This window comes from Megalobrama amblycephala, linkage group LG7, assembly GCF_018812025.1.
Source record: "Megalobrama amblycephala isolate DHTTF-2021 linkage group LG7, ASM1881202v1, whole genome shotgun sequence".
In the NCBI taxonomy this organism is placed as follows: Eukaryota; Metazoa; Chordata; class Actinopteri; order Cypriniformes; family Xenocyprididae; genus Megalobrama; species Megalobrama amblycephala.
In genome coordinates, this window is record NC_063050.1 from 36,642,936 (window position 1) to 36,666,122 (window position 23,187).

The 23,187-nt window shown below is 35.0% G+C and overlaps 1 protein-coding gene across 2 annotated transcripts; it reads left to right on the forward strand.

The window, feature by feature from the left end:
• The first annotated feature begins 3,368 nt into the window (after positions 1-3,368).
• si:dkey-26i13.8 (kinesin-like protein KIF19) lies at positions 3,369-23,187 on the forward strand. Of its 2 annotated transcripts, XM_048197270.1 has the most exons (22): positions 3,369-3,722; positions 3,791-3,874; positions 6,302-6,382; positions 8,297-8,407; positions 8,798-8,885; positions 9,942-10,078; positions 10,200-10,325; positions 11,251-11,343; positions 11,443-11,544; positions 11,862-12,014; positions 12,427-12,549; positions 13,239-13,395; positions 14,655-14,817; positions 15,877-16,054; positions 16,611-16,881; positions 16,970-17,091; positions 18,723-18,874; positions 18,983-19,070; positions 19,354-19,725; positions 21,597-21,789; positions 22,029-22,136; positions 22,248-23,187. In XM_048197270.1, the coding sequence occupies exons 2-22, from the start codon at positions 3,833-3,835 to the stop codon at positions 22,406-22,408; spliced, it is 3,021 nt and encodes a 1,006-aa protein (XP_048053227.1). In that variant the 5' UTR covers positions 3,369-3,722; positions 3,791-3,832; the 3' UTR covers positions 22,409-23,187. The 2 variants fall into 2 exon arrangements, with proteins under 2 accessions (XP_048053227.1, XP_048053226.1); XM_048197269.1 differs by having other exon boundaries at positions 3,369-3,874.

Here is a 23,187-nt window from a genome sequence, read left to right on the forward strand (position 1 = left end):
TGTCTTTTCTTCCCTTTTGTGATGTATATCCAAGTAAAACAGCTTCTCGAACAAGAACAAATCTAGGGTGGGACTTCATTTTGTCCATTAGGAATTGATTGGATGGTTGTGGTTAGCTATTGCTGTGATGTCATGTGAGTGACAGGTTGTCCCGCCCTCACGCCAGTAAAGCCGTCATCACAGAAGAGAAGAGATGTCACTGCAAGAGGGAGGAGAAGATATTTTGATTAAAGATTATGAAGGCACATGAATTAAAAAAAAAAACAGATAAATCATTTATAATAAATGCTGCATGCAATATTCCATAAATCAAGAATTATCCATTTTGATTTCATGGTGACTTTAAAGAATGAAAAAAACTCTGTGTTTTGGAGCAACTGTTCAAAGTTGAGGCCAACTGTAGTCTGATTAATGTTTAAACATACTGGACGAAGCTGAGCTAGATCTGTTGACTTCGCAAAAACCAGACTGGTACGATTTCAGTCAGACTAAAGCATTTACATGATATTTAAAATTGATGAATTGTTGTTTAAATCCAGCTAAATTCAAACTTTTAAAGTGCTTGTAAACACACTTACTGATTCACATATTCCTGCTGAGAAGGGATGTTGTTTAATTTTAAGTTGAATTTTAGGAGCTCATACTCTTAAAGGGTTAGTTCACCAAAACATGAAATTTCTGTCATTAATTTCTCACCCTTATGTCGTTCCACACCCATAAGACCTTCGTTCATCTTCGGAACACAAATTAAGATATTTTGATGAAATCTGAGAGGTTTTTTATCCTCCAATGAAAGCAACGAAATGACCACATTCAAGGTCAAAGAAAAGTAGTAAAGACATCGTTAAAATAGTCAGTGTGACTACAGTGGTTCATCCTTAATGTTATGAAGGGACGAGAATACTTTTTGTGCGCAAAAACAAAGCAAAAATAACGACTTTATTCAACAAATTTGTCTCTTCCCTGTCATTCATGCGATTTACGTTGCAGTGCTTCCAGGCTCTACGTCAGAATGACTATTTTAACAATGTTTTTACTACTTTTCTGGACCTTGAATGTGGTAATTTGATTGCTTTCAATGGAGGATTAAAAAAACTCAGATTTCATCAAAAATATCTTAATTTGTGTTCTGAAGATGAACGAAGGTCTTACAGGTTTGGAACGACATCAGGGTGAGTAATTAATGACAGAAATTTCATTTTTGGGTGAACTATCCCTTTAAATCTCCTTTCATACAATGTTCTTGTAGCATTCACTGAAAGCAGTAAAGGGCAGTGATTTATCATTTGCTATTCTTCTGACAGAGCAAGAAAATGGTTCTTTTTTGTGGGTTATTGCTTCTCAAAAGAAAATATTTCTGATACAGGAGAGGAATTTCTTTTGTACTGTGGTCTAGTCTTTTGTATAAGAGCATTTTGTTTACTAAGGAAACTTCTTCTTATTTTTTTCCACCATCATTCCAGAGGTAATACCAAGTCATAATGTCAACTCCAAGCTGCACTTAATTAAAAATAATTGTAAGAGAATTTTAAAACAAACGTGTTGAAACATTTGCTAGGCAAGTGTAATTTATGACATGAGCCAGCATCATCAATTTTTTTTAATATGAGAAATTTCTTTGTATTTTACTTGAATTTCCCATAAAATGAAATTGTTTTAAAGCTTCCATACAAACATACAAGATTGTGTATGTTTACTCCCCTGTAATAAATGTAAACAACTAAATGTTTCTTCTGTGGTTTAATATTGCACACACACAGTGAGGTCATGACAGCCAAAATATCATTGGTCAAAATATCATTGAAATCTCACGTGTCATTCATTATCTGTTATCTCATTTTAATACAATACATTTTTTATGTTTGTTTTTTAAATAATAGCTATTTTTATTATTATTATAAATAATAATAATGATGGTGTTTGTTGGTCAAACTGACCCTAACTGGTTTTAATACATTAAAGGTGCAATATGTAAGATTTTTGTAGTAAAATATCCAAAAACCACTAGGCCAGTGTTATATATTTTGTTCACTTGAGTACTTACAGTATCCCAAATGTTTCCAACTATTTGTAAATCGTGATAAAATTGCAATTTTAACAAAGTCTCTGGGACGTGTGAGGAGTCGCCTGTCAATTGCGTCATACCCGCGTTACCCTCGGTTTCCGGTTTTATTTGGTAGAAACCATGGAAACACCAAAGACGCTTTGATATATTACATGTTTTAATAGACAAGGGAACAACTGTTTGGTTATGTTTATAGACAGAAAACTAATTGTTTTTATATAGCTCAACACGTTTAGTCTTATTGTTTAAATCTAATTTTCTTGATTTTTTTTCGAGTACCATGCTTTACCATGCCTCAGAGAAAAACAATATTTTGTCAAGTAGCTAACATAGCATAATCAGATGCAGCTTTATTTTTAGTATTAATTAGTAGTTTTAAAATTAATTGCATGCCATTTATCAACACAAGCCATCCAGCATTTAATATGATATTCTAAATTCGATCTATCTTACTGCACCGTGTCTCAAACAAGTGTCTCACAGCAGCCACCGAGCGAACGCACAGAGTAACATTATAACATCATTTTCAACACACTCAATGTATCTAATATGATAAACAGAGCTGTGTTACCTCATACTCTTGACCGGAGAAGCGGCGCCGGCGACTGTGGCATAATAAAAGTTCAGCTGCTCGCGGCGTGTGTTGCACAATCGCTTTAGCGGCCTCATTCAGCTCCCAAAACACTCGGTCCTGCTCTACTTCATATTACAGTAATGTTAAAAATCACATCCATGAACATGATTTCTTCCTGAGTCCTATCCCGATTGTTTCCACCAGCTGTGAGGTGAAGACCACATGTCCCATGATTCTACGCTCAAACTTGCCGTCATCAAGCTATGACAGAAATCTTACATATTGCACCTTTAATCCAAATATCACACTATGAAAACAAAACATTATAACAAAAAACACAATACAAAAATAAAGCATAATAAATATGACAGCATTATGATAAATAAAACTTTATTTTTTAACATTTTCTAATTGTATAATATTTGCATCACTACTGAAATAGTCTGTAAGTAATTACAACTTTTTTAAAAAAATTCAAATTTTATGCCATGCTTGTTTTATTATATATATATATATATATATATATCTTTACTAACCCTAATTAGCTTATCATTTTTTCATTTACATTTTTTTGCAAGTACATTATGTGTGTTTTTGCAAGTTAAATTGATTTGCAAATGTGAGCAAATTAGCATTAGAAAACGACAAAAAATGAGAAATATTAGTTGGGCTGACTTATTTTGACAAAAACTTGCCAAAGTAACCAAACGATTGTGTACTTGTCTCCATGGCAACAGTAACAGTTTTCTCGCGCCAGTGTCTTGACTGGTTTCACGAGGCGCGCAAACACCTTTATCCTTTCCTTTTTAAATCCTTCAAACACGTTTATTACTCTTAAATATCAGCGTAAATATGAGGATGACTACGGTTTGGACTGATAAAAAATGATCTTTTAGCTGCACTGGAGAGGATGGGTTGACATAGTCACAGCATGTAGGGACGCGTCGGGTTGTTTCACACCACTAGGGGTTTTATCACCGTTAACAACAGTCCGCTGGTGAATCCAGGACCTCCGCAGGGGCCAACACAGGTCCTGCCTCAGAATGAGATTACCCAGCCATCAAGAAGATTAACTTACCCGCGGTAAATCACCAGTATATTCTAGCGTGGCACTAGCTGAGGCGTATTTTGATCTTGTCTGTAAAAAACAGGCTTTGATAGAGCACAAGATTGGAGTAACTTGGGAATAAACGATGAAGGATTTGCCAGGAGAGTGGAAGGACCATCAGCTCACGGTAGGCTGTCGATCTTTTATTAAAGCACCACAGTTCATTCAGCAGTAAGGTTGAACACCTGTCACTTGCACGCGCAAAGATAGGCTACTTGGGCGAATGTCCCGCAGGAGAAAAGTACAGGCTTCTCACAGAGATGCATGATAATGTGGCTCCTGTGGGACAGCCTGGGGAGAATCACATTAGGAACAGAACGTTTCTCTTGTTGTGATAACAAATGGTAACACTTTATAATAACTTTTGTTAGTACGTCACTACATTTGGAGACTAGAGCTGCAGAAATTGTCACTTTTCTAGTGAATATTCTCAGTGTAGTTTAATGTTTTTATAGTATGTGCATTGACATATTAAAAGATATTATAAAAAGATGTCAAAAGGGAGCCTAGTGGTTATTGGCAGATTAAAAAAAAAAAAAAAAAAACTAAAGGCCATCTTTCACAACATAACAGTGTTTAAAATGTAATATATATGGTTTTTATTGGTTCATCAACAAAACAAACAATCATAAGATGCAAAATAATTAATAAATGTAGCAGACACAACATACATTACCATTCAAAAGTGTTTTTTTTTTTTTTGAAAGAAAGAAAGAAAGAAATGTATACTTTTATTCAGCAAGGACACATTAAATTGATCAAATGTGACAGTAAAGACATTTATAATGTTACAAAAGATTTCTGTTTCAAATAAATCCTGTTATTTTGAACATTCTATTCATACAATCCTGAAAAAATATATCATGCTTTCTACAAAAATATTAAGCTGCACAACTATTTTTAACATTAATAATAAGAAGAAATGGCTCTTGCGCACCAAATCAGCATATTAGAATGATTTCTGAAGGATCATGTGACACTGAAGACTGAAGTTATGATGTTGAAAATTCAGCTTTGCCATCACAGGAATAAATTACATTTTATAATACATATTTTTAAAACATATTAAAATAAAAGTTTTAAAGTTATCTTAAATTGTGATAATATCTTCACAGTTTACAATATTACTGATTTGACTTTTTTTAATCAAATAAAGGCAGCCTTGGACCACAAAACCAGTCATAAGGGTCAATTTTTGATTATTTATTCACCTGAAAGCTAAATAAGCTTTCCATAGTTGTATGGTTTGCTAGGATAGGACAATATTTGGCCGAGATACAACTATTTGAAAATCTGGAATCTGAGGGTGCAAAAAAATCTAAATATTGAGAAAATCTCCTTTAAAGTTGTCCAAATGAAGTCCTTAGCAATGATTATTACTTACAATATATATATATATATATGTGTGTGTGTGTGTGTATGTATAAAATCAGAGGTTGTAATGAATTACACATTTAAAAATATACAAACCACAGGTTACAACTTGCCCTGACCACACTGTAAACTGTAATGCTCAAAATACTTACTTGTTTTGAGTAGGACAAACTTAAATTGAACAAATTAGTTCAGTTAACTTAACTGTTATGTTTTATTGTTTTAAGTTGTATGAACACATTTCATTTAGACTAACTTAAGTTTAACTGAAACTGGGCTGGGATTCCTATTTCCCACCATACTTTGCCCATGGCACTCGAAAGGGAGAGTAAATGCTAAAATTAAGTGTTATATAATGTTTTTGTGCAGGATTAATGGTAAGGGAGATTTAGTAGTGATTAATGTTTTGTTAAGCTAATTTAGAAGAGTTTGTGTTAATGTGGGTTTTTGGAGAGTTACCATCATGGTGACAAGTGGCGCATGCGGCTTGGTTTGAGAGCAGGTAAGTTACATGTTTTAAGTTGTTGTATTCAATAAGTGCTATACCATGTTATTGTTAACATGTTAGCAAATTAGCAAGTTGACATTTTCTTGTTAGGGTTTACAGTGAAGTAAACAACTCATTTGATTTGGAAGAACTCAAAATAAAAAAGTGCATTAAATATTTTGTTAATTGCTATGAAAGTGTATGAGTTAGCTAACTCAGTACTTCAAGTTAGGAGAAATTAACATGCATGAGTACTACAAACTCAAAATTTGATAGTTCTGCTTCCTTAAAATTGGGAATTGATTACCTCATATTTTTTGAGTTAGCCCAACTCATTCGGGTTTACAGTGCTGACATGCCGTACAGTGCTGACAACTGTGCAGAACACAGTTTGACCTTTCATTTAAAACTGATATTTATTGTATATTTATTATATAGTTAACCCTTGTCTCAATTCATGTTAGTGTAGTGTGTCAAAACTGTACAGTAACTGAGATACAACACTAGAGTGAACACTTCCTTATGTGACAACTAGATGTGTAATGTAGATTCAAATATGAATATCAAATGAATTCATGTGATTTTAATGATATGGACACACGTTGTTAACATGTTTTGCATCTAATAGGATGAAGGCAGATTCATTTAAAGTTATGTTTTTAAATAAATGATGTGCACTGATACTGTTTAAAGGTTGCTCTGCGCATCCGGCCTCTGAACGATGCAGAGATTGAGGAGGGTGCAACAACAGTGGCGCACAAGATTGACAGTCAGGTAGGCAAAAAACAACATGGAGGACCAATAACTGAGACACACATTATCAAGTTTATGAGTTGCAATGATATATCATCATTACCTATAATTCCTGCCTGAAATGAATATCAAATGTTTAATCTAGTGACTTTAAACCTAAATACTAATATATAGTCTTGTTACAACTAGCCCCAGTGTCCCCTATGTATTTTTGTATACATTTTGGAAACATTTGCATAATATTCAACTCCTAATCAGGAGTCTGTTGCACAACCTGTCATGATGAATGATGGTCTAAAGACCTAATCCTCCCTTTCATCTGCAGTAAATCCTGTTTGCACTCAGTAAATAAGGTTTACTGTCTTCTTTGCTTATGCTTGATCTCTCAGGATCCTCAAAGGCAAAAAAACAAACAAACAAACAAACAAAAAAAACATGCAGCAGACATGTCTTTGTGTGCATAATTATTATGCAAATCAATATTCTTGTCTTATATAATTTTCCAAGCACATTTTTCCAATTGCAAACCACATGATCAAACTGTTCAAACAACGGCAAGGAACGGTTCCAGTTATTTCCACTTGAGCTTGGTTCGGCACGATTACAAACCGTTCCAGTCCGTAATTCTCAGTGGAAAAATGAAACCAAATCCATACCGGCTGCTCTGGATCGGCATGGAATGGAACGGCTAAGCAACAAGAATGTTTTGGCCGGACGATCGAAAAGAGACTTTGTTAAGGGAAGGATGACTGAAACACGAGCCCCATTTAATTAGAACCCAGTTCCAACACCACAACATGAACATTTTTCTTGTCATGTACACTACTTTCTACGTGTAAAAAGTTAATAAATAATAAATATTTTAATTACATGCTGTTCTTTTGAGCTGACTAATAATCAAAGCATCCTCTTTACACATTAAGCAGCACAACTGTTTTTAACATTGATAATAAATACTACTGCTGAAAATTAGCTTTACCTGCAAAAAAATAAATAAATTACATGTTAAAATAGTATGCAAAATTGTAATAATATTTCACAATATTACTGTATGTATTTTGATCAAATAAATGCAGCCTTGTTGAGCATAAAAGCCCGTTCACACCAAGAACGATAACTATAAAGATAACGATAACTATATTTGCATCCACACCAACAAACATTAACGGTCTGGTTATTCTAAGCTCACACGCTGCGGATTCAAAGTGTGTACAACGTGTTTTTGCTGTTCTTGTTGCATTTACATGGCTTTAACCAGCAGATGTCCTCAGCATGCGATGTTTCGAGTGAATAGCTAATGTAATCAATCTAATCAAAAAGTGAATTTAGCTGCAAAGACAATGTTGTCAACATAGCACTGGATACCTGAGGTAATTTTTTGTTACGCTACACTGTTTGCTAGCCTGGCACAACCTCATCTCCGTTAATACTTCTCACCATTTATTATGAGGATATGACCGATTGTTTTACATATATCCATTTTCTTTAAAGTATCCTTTTGTCAAACAGTGGTGGCTTTTTCTGGACCTCGGCGATTAACTTCTCAGCAGTGTCGTCTGCCATTTTAAATGCGCAGGCCCTTAAATTAAAATGGATTTTCTTCTGTCAGTGTTTTATCATTCAACAGCTGGAAAAAATAATCTGAAAGTGATCCCAATGATATCGTTTCTCTATATCGTTATTGTTATAGCTGTGGTGTGGACACTGCTATTCTTTTATATTTAGAACGATATCTTTATCATTATCTTTATAGTTATCATTCTTGGTGGGAACGGGCCTTAAGAGGCTACTTTCAGAAACATTAAAAAATCTTACTGACACCAAACGTTCACAGAGAGTGTGGACATCAGTCTTAACATATTTCAGGTCATTCATTTGCAGTTAATGTTTAAACATTGCAGAATTGATCTGCAAATGTCTAATTACTTTCTTCAGATGGTGGTGTTGATGGACCCCTGTGAGGATGCTGACAATGTCCTGAGGGCCAACCGCTCACGTGAAAAAACATACATGTTTGATGTGGCATTTGATTATACTGCAACCCAGGTGTGTAAGAGTGATGCTCTTGCACACAAAAAATTTACAATTTTTATAGGTCATGGGATACTTGATCCTCATTCTACATGTTTATTAAGATTTTTTAGGTGCCGTTCTTGAAAGAAAGTCATCCGTTTTTTGTGTTTAGGTCATTTAAAGGTGCAGTAAGCGATTTCTGAGAAACGCTGTTGAAAGTGGATCGGACCGAGCACCAAAACACACTTGAAGCCAATCAGCAGTCGGGGCGTATACACTCATTAGGGGGCCGTGTTTGTTTTGGTGATTTCAAATATTAACAGCGTTTCTCAGAAATCGCTTACTGCACCCGTAAGGTTTTGCAGGATTCAGCATGATCATAGTTCCAGGCCTCAATGTTATTTACTTTTTTCTTTACTTCAGGAGGATGTTTATGTGGCAACAACAAAAAATCTTATTGATGGTGTGATTGCTGGTTATAATGCCACCGTCTTTGCATATGGACCTACAGGTAATGTAGATGTGAATTTTTCGGTTGCACTTTATTTTACAGTACGTGCACTTACATGTACTTACAGTGTACTTACCTAAGAAAATACTGGGTAATATAAGGTAACTACATGGGTTAGGGTTAGGTTTAGGGGTAGGTTCAGGTTATAGGGTGTAGGTTAGTACCCAGTTAGTAGGTTAGTACCCAGTTACTGCAATTACTATAATAAGTACACAGTATGTACATGGGGAACAGGACTGTAAAATAAAGTGCTACCAATTTTTCTTTTCGGTGTTTGGATAAAAAACACTACTACTGTATATCCCAATTCACTACAAAATTGTGATTACCCTAAATGAAAATCCTTAGGTAAACAAAAATGCTCATTTTAAATTGATCACCGACGCATGGGTTTCGAGCCATGACTTTTTGAGGTCCACATAATAGCATTGATCAGGTGTGCTTACCACATACTACCTCAGATCAGATGAGACAACCCTCTAGATTTAAGCATATTACCAAAGACTATAGAATAACACAAGACGTGTCACTCGTATTGTTTTGAATGGGAGAAAGTGTAACGCGCAATATGGCGGAATAAGTCCCGCCTTCTAAAGCCAAGAGCCAATCGCCGACTGGTAAAGTCATTGCGTCACCTCAGCAGCCGTTAGAATCACCGGTTTCTATAGAAACAGTCAGACGCGCGCCTCCGAAGAGACGCGCATTTAGGTCTGCGCATGCGCATTAGCTTGATCCAGCCTGAAAAAATACAGTTATTTTTGTCATGATTCGACCGTTTAGAAACTAAATTTATGAGTCGGTTGTTGTTAGATTTCATTGATGATTTCAAATATGAAATTTAATCGTAAGGTTGGCGAACAGTTTTGGAGAATCTGATGTTTCCCCATTCAAAGAGATAGGAGCTGCATGATGCCCAGGATGCCCGAGAGGCGTTTCAAAGATGGCCGCCAAGTGAAATGACTTGTCTTAAAGGGACTTTGATATTACTAAGCGGAGAACAAGAAACTAGCCAGGATATCTGCATTCACAATTTCTAACAATCTCTTCTTTTATTAGGAGCTGGAAAGACATATACTATGTTAGGCTTAGATTCTGAGCCTGGCATTTACATCCGAACACTCAATGATCTCTTCAGGGCCATTGAAGACAGCACTGAGGACTTGAATTGCAGTGTTTATATGTCATATATAGAGGTCAGGTTATTGTTTTGAAGAGATTAAAAGATATGACATCATTTTTGGTACTGTCCTTCGGGGACTTTATTCAAACAGAGTGTGTCCTGAATGTACTAAACACTAATGAACTTTTTTGCAGATTTATAATGAGATGATCAGAGATCTGTTGAATCCATCTTCTGGATACCTTGAGCTGCGTGAGGATGCTAAAGGGGAAATACGAATTGCAGGCATCACTGAATTCTCTACATGTAATGCTAAAGAGGTACTTTGATTTTATGATTTGAGGATTTTATCATAATTTTCTTTAAGAAATGCATACTTTTATTCAGCAAGTCTGCATTAAAGGGAAAGTTCACCCAAAAATGAACATTTGCTGTAAATTTACTCATCCTCAGACCATCCAAGATGTAGGTGTCTTTTTTTTCTTCAGTATAACAGTAAAGTTGGCTGAAAGCGTGGTCCTTGGTGAACTGAGTAAATGAACAGCAAATTTTCATTTTTGGGTGAACTATCCCTTTAAATTGTTCAAATGTGACAGTAGAGGTATTTATACTGTTACAAAAGATTTCTCTTTCAAATAAATGCTGTTTTTTTTGTTTTGTTTTTTACTTTTTATTCATTAAATAATTCTGAAAAAATATATATTACGGTTTCCACAAAAATATTAAGCATGATAATAATAATAAGAAGAAATGTTTCTTGAGAACCAAATCAGCCTATTAGAATGATTTCTGAAGGATCATGTGACACTGAAGACTGAAGTAATGATGCTGAAAAATCAGATTTGCCATCACAGGATTTTATTTTAAATTGTAATAATATTTTAAAATAATATTTTTATTTTTTTCTGTTTTTTTTTTATTTATTTTTTCTTTTTTTTATCAAATTAATGCAGCTTTAATGAGCGAAAGATACTTCTTTAACCTCCAAACTTTTAAACAGTCTATTTATTAGAAGTTACATTAGTTAAAATAATGTGAGCATGTCAGTGAAAGTGTCATCCTTTTGGGTCTGAATGTGGAATTTGATTGTTTACAAGGCAGACTCTTTTTTTGAAGCAAGTCATTCCACTTGGTGGCCATCTTTGCCACCAATTCATTTCCCATGATTGGCCTCTGTCTACTCCTTATAGTGTCTCCATTAAAGAAAGATGTCCTTCTGAGCCTGGTGTTTGCTTGTGATTTTAGATAATGGCTCTTTTGACCAAAGGGAATAAACAGAGGACCCAGGAGTCGACAGCTGCTAACAAGACATCATCTCGCTCACATGCTATACTTCAGGCAAGCCTAAAACAGAGACACACACACAATAACCATGTGCATGACCTCAAATTGGCACTGTAGTCTGAGTGTGCACCTCTTGCTTTGTCTGCTCCACAGGTGACAGTCAAGCAAAAGAGTCGCGTAAAGGATATCAACGAGGAGGTCAGGGTGGGGAAGCTATTCATGGTAGACTTGGCAGGAACTGAGCGAGCATCACAGGTACGTGCTGTGTGTGTAGATGTGCTGAAGTGGAAACACAAGCTTTCAGATTCCTCAAAGGTGCCAGATTTTATAGTCTAGTGCCCTCTCTCATCTTTCATTGAAATGAATATTTAAGTTCTTCTATCCTTCATTATTCATATGCAAATAATCTGAGACTGATTAAGGAATTTGAGCATGTCACATCTCGTATGGCAGCCAAAACATCACTAGCATCCTTCGTTAAATTCAAACATTCTTACACACAGTCGCTTTGTCTATTAACACCAACAGACAGTCATTTGTCCTTTTCTGAAGCACATATTCTCTTCTCTCAGACTCAAAACAGAGGAAAGAGAATGAAAGAAGGAGCACATATAAACCGTTCCCTATTAGCACTGGCCAACTGCATCAATGCCTTGAGTGAAAAGGGTGGGAAAGGTGCTCAGTTTGTCAACTACAGAGACAGCAAACTCACTCGACTTCTTAAGGTGGGCAAAACCAGCCAGGCTACAACATGTTTAACAAATCTCCTCATTCAAATAGATTTTGTAATGCTCAGCAAGCCTGCATTTATTTGATCAAAAATACAGAAAAAATGTAATATTGTGAAATGTTATTACAATTTAAAATAATGGTTTTCTATTTTAAAGTACTTTAAAATATAATTTATTTCTGTGATGAGATATATATGATATACAATAGCTTACTAACATATTGCTGATATTATTTCTGTATTTTTGTATGGAATACCCAGATGAGCTACTACATTTAGCAAAATGTAAAGTGTACAACCAGAGCACACTGTTTGAAATACTGTATCCCACAATGTTTACAAACGTCTATTGAATGACTCGGTTTGCACAGTTGTCACATATTTGCAAGTTTTGATGTGGATTTCAGGATGCTTTAGGAGGAAACAGTCGCACAGTCATGATTACCCATATTAGTCCTGCCAGCTCCAACTTTGAGGAGTCAAGAAACACGCTGGTTTATGCAGACAAAGCCAAAAATATTCGAAACAAGGTAAACACACGTACTTAATAGTATTTGTCTAGACAATCTGTAACAACCACAACTTAATACTGGAAAACTATTGATGTTCATATTTTAAAAATAACCATTGAATAAATAATGCACAAACAGAATTAAGTAATAAAAAGAAATTTACAGTACACTACCACTCAAAAGTTTCGTTTCAGAAAAAGATTTTTTAATGTTTTTCAAGACTGCATTTATTATTATATTGTAAAACATTATTACAGTTGAAAAAAGTTTATTTATATATATATATATATATATATATATATATATATATATATATATATATATATATATATATATATATATATATTTTTTTTATGTAAAAAAAAAAAATTGTTATAAAAGCTTTTACTGTCACTTTTAATCAATTTAATCCATCCCCTCTGAATAGAATTTAAAAAATCTTATTGACCACAAACTATTGAACGGTAGTGTTTATTTCACTGATAAATTATTTTCTGTTATGGTTTAACATGATTAATTCAGCATTATATTGAAATGATTTTTCATAATTATGTTTACAATCTGTACTGTATAAATATTATGGATGTTAATGAGATCTTCTGTTAATATTCAGTATCTGATTGCCCAATTGTGTTTGCATTGGCGATTTCACTGTGTTGAGATGCAGTCCAGGTCCTCTCTAGCTATCCTGTTTTAAACTCTTCTAGGTGAAGCGTAATTTGATGAATGTTTCATATCACCTGGCCCAATACACCAGCATTATTGCTGAGCTGCGGAGTGAAATCGACCGACTTCGTGCAAAGATTGACCAACAGAGTCAAGAGCAACAGAAAGGAGAGAAATCAGACATTTGTGACAATCAAGGTGTGTTCAATTTTGTGTTTGTATTTGAGAACAGTAGCTGACAATATTGAAATAAACAACTTTTTTTGTTCAAAATTAACTAAATTGAATACATAATCAGTTCTTCTAAAAAAGGTTTTTTTGTCTTACCTTGATTCACTATGGTAAGCCTGTTATAAGTGTTTATATTTTAGACCTGACGGGATGGTTTTCGTGTGAAGTTGCGTACATGTATGGCGTGGGAGTGACATAGGTTAGTTGTCACAGCGAGTGAGAAATATTGACATGAAGTAGCTAAATGCTCGAAGTGCTGAACTGGAATTTATTTTCAAGGAAGTACCGTGTCTATTAATGGGTAAAGCTACAGTAACGTCTTTAGCTAGTCAGCTTCGAGATCCTTTCCATCTAAACTGGTTATATCTCTTAAGCCTTGTGCAGAATGTTTTATGAGATCTTTCTTTTTTTTTAATTAGTTATGAGAAAGAACCATATTCATCCACACAGTCATGCAGAATCAAAGCACAACCAAAACAACGTTCTTCCGAAAAATGCATGCAATTTTGATTTTTAACCACTAGAGTTAAAAAAAAAAGTTACATAGTGAAACTTTAACATCAGGATTTTACACTACTTTCGTTTTAAAGCGGCTTTTTAAAATGAAAACGATCCTCGTCTACACTGGCATTACCACAGCATTTCAGAAACGATCTCTGTCTACACTACAGGACTGAAAACACATGTCACATGACCGTTCATGCAAACTGGGCATGTGAGAACAAGTGTAAACAGTTGCCTCTTGTGCATGTAAGTAGCTACAGTATTAAAAAATGCAGAGTTTAACAGCACAATGGCTGCTAAAAATGACAACAAAGCCAGCAAAGAATGCAGTTCAGTGTCCATGTTATTGTTTACATGGTCGTCAAGGATATGCAGAGCGAATGTGGGCAGCCACGCCATCATTTTCAAAAGTCTCTGTTTTCAAGGGTCAAAAACGCCAGAGTTGTGTAAACGACAGGCGTAACCGTAACAAAACGTATGCGTTTTAAAACTAAAATGCACTAGTGTAAACGGGGCCTTAGACTTAAAAATGTACACACTGGACAAGTTACTGACCAAAGTTTAATACTTTAGTTGTTCAAATTCCTAAAGTAAGCAAGTATGAGCAATAATATGAGATCTTACTGTGTTATTATCATCAATGAGGAGTTTTTTTTCTTGAAATTGCAATAAAAGATTTTTTTGTAATTGCCAACTGATTTCTCTATATGGGCTGTTCTTAGCTGAGGTGCAACAGTACAGTCATGGTGAGATGGCTTTACTGCAGGAGCAGCTCTTGTCTGCCTTCAGGGAGCAGATGGAGATCAGACGCAGCTTGATGGAGCTGGAGAACTGCAATATGGAACTGCACATAGACACATCCAGACATCTGCTCACCATCTCAGAGTAAACACAAACGAACTCATAAACAGTATATATAAACAGAGTTCCAGTGATCAGCAAGTTTTCAATTAGGGGCAGGGTTGTTATCATTAAAAAAAAACATTAAACGTTAAAGTCACCTTGAAATTGAAATGAACAATTCGTATTTTTTGATGAATATTGACGTTTTTATTATTATTAATGATTTATCCATGTACATCATTATTTGTTTTAATTCATGTGCCCTCAGTCTTTAATCAAAATAACTTCCCCTCCCTCTTGCAGCAACATCTCTTCTCTTCTATGATGACGTGTTTACAACCTGTCACTCACATGACATCACAGTAATAGCAAACCACAACAATCCAATCAATTCCTGATGGAGAACATCAAGTTATGCCCTACATTTGTTCTTGTTCAAGAAGCCATTTCACATATAAGTCACAATAGGAAACAAGGAAGATTGCAACTTAGTTTCATGTCGACTTTAACTTAAATAAAATATAAAAAACTTCAACATTTCTCATTTTCCTTTAGTTTAGCAATGTACTAAAATAACAAACTGAAATATAAATTAATAACTATATAGGCATTAAAAAATATAATAAAAACGACAAACACAATATTACAACTTTAAAGTGAAAATTAAAAATATAAATATACATGATAATTAAAAATATTAATAAAAACTAAGTAGCTCAAAGGTACTAAAACAACAATGATTAGTGTCTAATATTAATGTAAAATTTAATTATAAAGTTTAAATATAATTTAAAGTTTAATAACCTTCAAATGTTATTGTGTCTCTTTAATTACTTTCCGCATATTTCTAAGAGTGTTGAAATGGTAATTTTGACAGTGTGTCTATTTTGGGCTTGTCCTCTAAATATGTTATTACCACCTTACATCATTGCCATCTCACACAATATTAAAAATCTTTACCATCACAGGACAATAAATGATAAATGTTTTAAATTTGTCTTTTTTATTTTAAGTAGTCATAAATCTTTGATTACATAGTATTTCATCTTATTCTCATTTTCATCTCACATCTACCCTCTTTCTCTTTTCCTCATCTGGCAGTTGGGAGCGTGATCAAGTACGTGCCCGGAGAGGGAGAGATGAAGTAAACGGAGAGAAAAGAGACAGAGATAAGGATGAAGAGCAAGAGAGTGGGCCAGAGGAGCCACAGTATGTTACAGCAGCTCGAGAGGAGATCGGCCCCCTACTGGCTGAACAGAGAAAAACAATGGAGTTGAAAGTAAACAAGTTTAATTAAAGGGATAGTTCACCCAAAAATGAAAATTTGATGTTTGTCTGCTTACCCCCAGGGCATCCAAGATGTAGGTGACATTGTTTCTTCAGTAGAACAAGAATGATGATTTTTTAACTCCAACCGTTGCCGTCTGTCAGCCGTATAATGCGTGTCAATAGGAACTCCATCTATAAGAGTCAAAAAAACACGCACAGACAAATCCAAATTAAACTCTGCGGCTCGTGACGACACATTGATGTCCTAAGACACGAAACGATGAGTTTGTGCGAGAAACCGAACAGTATTTATATCATTTTTTACCTCTAAAACGCCACTATGTCCAACTGCCCTCCACATCCGGTTAGTGAGGTCTGAATGCGCTCTGACAACTATGACTCATTTTGAATGACTCATGAAAGCAAATAGACATCTGACATGTAAAGCAGTGACAGCAGTGTCCTGCCGTGTTTTATGACCTCAGCTTGATTAGGAGGCATTATAACATATTTGTAATTTTGTTTGCCAAAATCTGTTGGTCTATTGGTTTCCACTCTTTTTTCAGTGTGAACTGGAGGAAAAATTATTGAACATGAAACTGAAGTCATCTAAGATTGAGGAGTTGCTCCCTAAACGCATAAGTAACAGTGAGCAGAGAGACATTCTAACACTGCTTTGTAAAGTCCATGAGCTGGAGCTTGAAAAAACTGAAATCCAGTCAGCTGTTCTCTGTAAAGAAAACGTTCTCCGAACAAAAGACTTCATCATTCAGCGCCATGAGCAGCAGCGGACACTCTGTGATGACATCATACACCAGCAAAAGGCTCTAATTGAAGGTGTGGGTCACTCAAATGGGCAGATTTCTTTAAAAAGACAGATTATAGCATCTGACATTTTTTATATTTTATCTAATGTATTTATTAGATCAAGGACTTTGTGTACCTGAGGAATTACAAGAGCTTTATTCACTATACTTTGGTGAATTAAGTGATGCAAGCGTCGACCAAATTCTCAACCTTCACGCTTTCGCCACAAACCCCAGAGCGGTAAGCAACACTCGTTTTTTATTCTATTTGATCTCTGCCTTTCTTTTCTCCTTCTCTTGTCCCTTTTCATTCAGTTTCAACAGTCTCTTTTGATTTTTATGTATACACTACCGTTCAAAAGTTTGGGGTCAGTAAGATTTTTTAAATGTTTTTAAAGAAGTCTCTATTGCTCACCAGGGCTGCATATATTTAATTAATAATACAATAAAAACAGTAACAATGTGAATAATTTTACAATTTAAAATAATTGTTTTCTTTAATATATTTTAAATTGTAATGTATTTCTGTGATAGCAAAGCTGACATTTCAGCAGCCATTAAGGCCCGAGTATACTTCATTTTTTGCGTTCCGCTCTGTTTCACGCAGAGTTGAGAGCGCAAGCCTTTCAAAGTATACTCCTTTGAACATAAGCATAGAAAGACGCGTTCGGCACATGTGTACTATCTAGTGAACTTTGTTTTCCAAGTGCTCAAGTCACTCACACATGCGCTGTTGTACGTGTAACGTCTGCGCAGACACAAAAATTGGACTGCACTTGATGATGAAAACTGATGAAAATTACATCACACGGACAGTGCACAGACCATTGCGTATACTTTGGGCTTTACTCTAGTCTTCAGTGTCACATGATCCTTCAGAAATCATTCTAATATGTTGATTTGCTGCTCAAGAAATATTTTTATTATTCAATGTTGAATACAGTTGTGCTGCTTAATATTTTTTGGGAAACTATAATTCTTTGTTCATAAGAAAGTTCAAAAGAACATCATTTATTTAAAATAGAAATCTTTTGAGCGATTTAATGCATTCTTACACGGTTAGTTCACCCAAAAATGAAAATTCTGTCATTAATTACTCACCCTCATGTCGTTCCAAACCCGTAAGACCTTTGTTCATCTTTGGAACACAAATGAAGATATTTTTGATAAAATCTGAGAGCTTTCTGTCCCTCCATAGAGATCCAACGCAACTACCACTTTCAAGGTCCAGAAAGGTAGGAAAGACATCATTGGTTTAACCTCAATTTTGTAAAGCGACGTAAGTGCTTTATAAATAATTCAACACTTTATTTACAAAATAATATTATCCAAAGCATGTTCACGCAGCAATGTTAGCTCTCTCACGAACACAAAACGCATGCATCGTGGTGATCTCTTGAACACTTATGCATGTGCGTTGAGTTGACACGCAAGTCTGAACACAACATGCATGTGTTGTGATGCTCTCGTGAACGTGCATTGCAGATCAATATTTTCATAAAGTGGTAAATTGTGTTTTTTTGCGCAAACAAAGCACTCACGTCACTTTATAAAATTGAGGTTAAACCACTAGAGTCACATGGATTACTTTAATGATGCCTTTCCAACTTTTTTTGGACCTTGAACATGGTAGTTGCATTGGATCTCTATGGAGGGACAGAAACCTCTTGGAATTTAATTAAAAATATCTTAATTTGTGTTCTGAAGATGAACAAAGGTCTTAAGGATGTGGAATGACACGAGGGTGAGTAATTAATGACAGAATTTTCATTTTTGGGTGAATCAACCCTTTAAAGAATAAAAGTATTAAAAAAACCTTACTGTCCCCAAACTTTTGAACAGTAGTATATCAATTTATTTCTGTTTATACAGGATAACTCTATTATGATTATGGCAAGGCAACTGAGACTTGATGCCATCTCCGATTTAGAAGAGCTAGAGAAAACACAGCAAAACAGCAAGAAGTTCAGTCCTTTAGATAAACATGCCCGAGATTCTGCTTCCTCTGGGCTGGAGTATGACAGGTAAAGTATGTAATTAGAAAAGTAAACTGCTACTGTATGTTCATCTGGTACAACAGACATAGTATGCTTTCATTTTGTTTGTATTTTCTCTCTTACTTTTCGTGACAGTGACAGTAACAGAGTTTTCAAATCATTGTCTAAAATTCAACCACATAGACGGCACCACTTACCTTCTAGCCCAACTCTTGTGATGAAGGTAAACACACAGAAGTGCTTGTAGACTCTGAGCCACCCTGACTTTCAGTCTCATCCTTTAATATGTATATAAACCACTTTACATCAGAAACACTTTTGGCTATCAAAATGAAAATAATCAATAAATTAAATTGAACAGTTCAACATGAACTCAACTTGATGTAACTATATAATTCCCAGTCTACATAGCATGTTGATTTATAGTGATACTTTGACGTTTTGCATTTGTGCTTCATAGATAAAGTTTTGTGAAGATTGTAATGTGTCTGAATGTCTTTGAGCAGGCTTGTGCTATTAAGAATTCGACTCCCGTATGTCCTACTGAAGCTGTGAGTCCAGACACTCTGAGGGAAATTGTCAGTGACACCAAGAGCATCTCAGTCATTGCTGCAAAACGCCGCTCACACCTGCAAGCAAAGCAGTCTAATTCCAGGGTGGCCAGTGTGGCTTTGGTCGCAGGACACAAGTCCTCAATGAGCATGGACAGTCTAGTTTCTACTTTGGCAGATGAGTCCGTGGAGGTCAAAAGAAACCCCCCAAGATATAGAGGCAGCTCCCATTTGAAGCAGGACCCAAAGAGAAACGACGGCAGAATGGAGCTGCCTGAGAAACAACAGCGCAAAAAGCGGTCCAGATCTATTGAACCAACCAAAAGGGTATAATCACATCTGTTTTTTCAGTGAGCTTTGGTTATGCTAAATATATACACTACTGTTCAAAGGTTTGTGGTCAGTATGTTTTTTTGGGGTTTTTTTTTTTAGACTGAAATTTTAAAAATTAGCACGAAACTCAATGACTTTTTTGTGGCAGTCACTGTGACCACAAAAAAAATCATGGACTTGATTTGGAAAACGGTCATAAAAAATAGTCACGCTTGTTTTGTTTGAGGTCAAAAATGACCGTCATAGGAAATTAATCGTAAATATGCAAAAAAAATACAGATAATTTTTTGTGTGTACAATCTACAAATCATCCACAATGCAGGAAAAAAAGTGCACAGCAATGAAGGGGTGACACTCTAAAATAGCAAGACTGCAAAATAGACACATTCCACCCAGACTCGAGACTCAAATAAGAGGTTGAAATCAGGTTGATTAACCTCTCATAAAACATTCCTGTTCATTTTTGTTACATTTCTGTTGAATTTTGTTGTTTTGTAACAAAATCTAATGCAAAAACTGACAATGCAAAAACTGACACTTCAAACCAACATTTCAAACAAAAAAAAAAAATTAAACCTTTTCAAAAAGTTGTCTGTGAGAATGTCTAAATATATATCCAAATCCACAACTTAATAAAAATAAGTATTTATGCCTAAACACAACTAGAGCATTTATAAGCCTTTTTATATAGAGCTATATAAGAATCTAGTAGGGCATTACAGATGTTTTTCTCCCACCAGATGGCACTAATCTGCCTTCAAAAATTGGATTTTAAAGGCATTGCCTCTGTTTTAACATGCAATAATGCTTTAATTGAAAAGTAATTAAAAATATATATATTTTTTTATTATTATTTTCAATGGGGAAAAAATGTATAAAGTACCATGAAATTCTCTCAAAATACAAAATATTATTGAACAAAAATATATTGATTTTACTGAAAATACAACACAACACAAACAACACAAGTGTGACCCCCAAATTAACAATACCAGAAACTGTTTTCAGCTGTAATAATAATAATACGAAATGTTTCTTAAGCACCATATCAGCATATTAGAATGATTTCTGAAGAATCATGTGACCCTGAAGACTGAGGGAATGATGCTGAAAATCCAGCGCAGGAATAAATTAATTTTTCAATGTATTAAAACAGAAAACAGTTATTTAAAATTATAATAATTTTTAACATTTTTACTGTATTTTTGTGCATCTTCTGTGAGTATAAGAGACTTCTTTCAACAACATTTTACTGACCCCAAACTTTTGTACATTAGTGTATTATAAGGGGTATGTGGGAAAAAAAGCCAATTTGAAATTTTATCACTGCACTGTATTTTCATTGGCTGTCTTTAAATCATTGTGAGATCAATTATTTCATTTGTTATGTATTTTGTGGCAAGCGGGGCAGGGCCGAGAGCTGTGGGAACTGAGGGAGTGAGTGATAATGAGCGTTACCTGCACACCACACCTCATTGATAACTGCCACATATAAACATAATAAAACACAACATAAAATCCAGGCCTGGTCCTCTCTCGTCCCTTGCTGTCATCACTCCCTTTTATTATTCCGGAGATCCATAGGAGCAGCGTCAGGTGTCACACGCAGGTGGCACTTATCATCACTCTCTCCACCGGCCTCACTCCGTTCCCACAGCTCTCGGCCCTGCCCTGCTTGCCACATATTTCTTTTTTTGTTCTTTGTCAATATCACATACAGTTTTTCATCACTTCAAACAATCTATCACTTTTACAATATGCTTTTGCTTTTTTTTTTTTATTGGGACCATGACAAATGATAACCTAATAATTACATTGAGAAAATAGGTTTGTATGTAAATAGATGCAAAAACTGTAAATTTCAGGTTACACTCTTAAAGGAGGCGCAGGTACAAAAACCAAGACAAAACCCTTCCAGATATCCAGCTTTGGAGAGCATCTCAGACAACCGCCTTGTGCAACCAACATTAAACATGATCCAATCACTCAACGGTGGTGCTGGAAACCCTGCGACACCCCCAGTAACTAAAATGAAGAACCCCGTCTCTCACTTTACAGGTACAGAACTACATCTGTTTCAGTTTCACAGATTTGTTTTCCAAAACTCAAGCTAAATTGTTGTTCAGGCTAGCGTTTGGATCTCTGTTAGAAAATGCAGACCATAAAGTGATTTCACTGAGTTTTTCCGGCTTTTTAACACAGGCGCCAAAATCAGCGTGTTCGTGCCGCAGACGTGAGATGTGCCTAAAAATGAGCAAATTTTGATATTTTTGTCAATTTTGTCAATGTAAATTTAGGAGAAGTGCCGCTTCAGATGTTAGAGATCAGGGGAACACCACCCAGCACCGTCCATCAAAAACACTCCGATGTCAAACGAGGACAGGCAATCTTCAAACGACAGCGAGGTGAGATTTTTTTCTTGCTATTCAACATCATGTTGTTTTTAATTGTGAAATGACGTTGGCAGGCTGTGGATTGTTTTGTAGTCCAATCTAAGTTAATAAAAATGTTTTTAGGCCCAGGAGATGTTTCGTACCCCAGCAATCTCCTACAGCAACCAGGAAATTACAAGAAGTCCACCAATGAAAATCCTAGACAAAAAGGAATGGCCGATGTCAACAAAAAGAATGAAGCACGGCAAAAAAACAAACAAACTTTAAAAAAGTCATATGTTTAAGTTTTTGGCTCTTATGCAAGAGAATCTTTTTTTCTCTATTTTTGCACTTAAATGTACAGCTGAGACTTTGTTGCAAATTTTACATTATTTTAATTTTATCAGATAAAATATATAATATTTAATAATATAATAATATTTAATAATATAATATTTAGCATTTTTCAGATATGTATGGAAAATCTCATAATTCAAAAAACCCAAAACAGAGATTTTATGCTGTTTACAGAATACATACTAATGTTTTGAAACACAAATTGAAGTAAATTTATTTGGAGAAAATCATAGAAATAAGATTATTTAATTATTTAATTGTTTTATAATAAAAAAATTAAAAAATGATATAAAAATTAGCTTGAAAGCCCATATTGGTTTCTTCTGTGGGGATCATCACTGTAATAACTGACATTAGTTACTTTGGAGATATCAGCTAAATGACATTGGCACAAACTGAAGGCTTGTCAAGCTCAGTGAAAATGAGTGTGAACAACATCAGCTTGCATCACTGTTTGACAATGTGTCAGTACAAATAGGTAAAATAGTCTCATGTTTCATTGGAATAGATGATAGCTGTTATCTGAACCTTGTAGTATGCCATGTTATTCTGTACTACCTCATGTGAACCAGTCTCCTGAATGATGCATTCTCATATATGAAAATAGGAGTTAAATCAAATACAGCAGTTTCGCCATTATTTAAGTACTTTTATTAATGGAACCATAATAATATAGCCATATCTGATAGGGCTAAACAAGGAACAAGATCTGATTCATGCATCATTG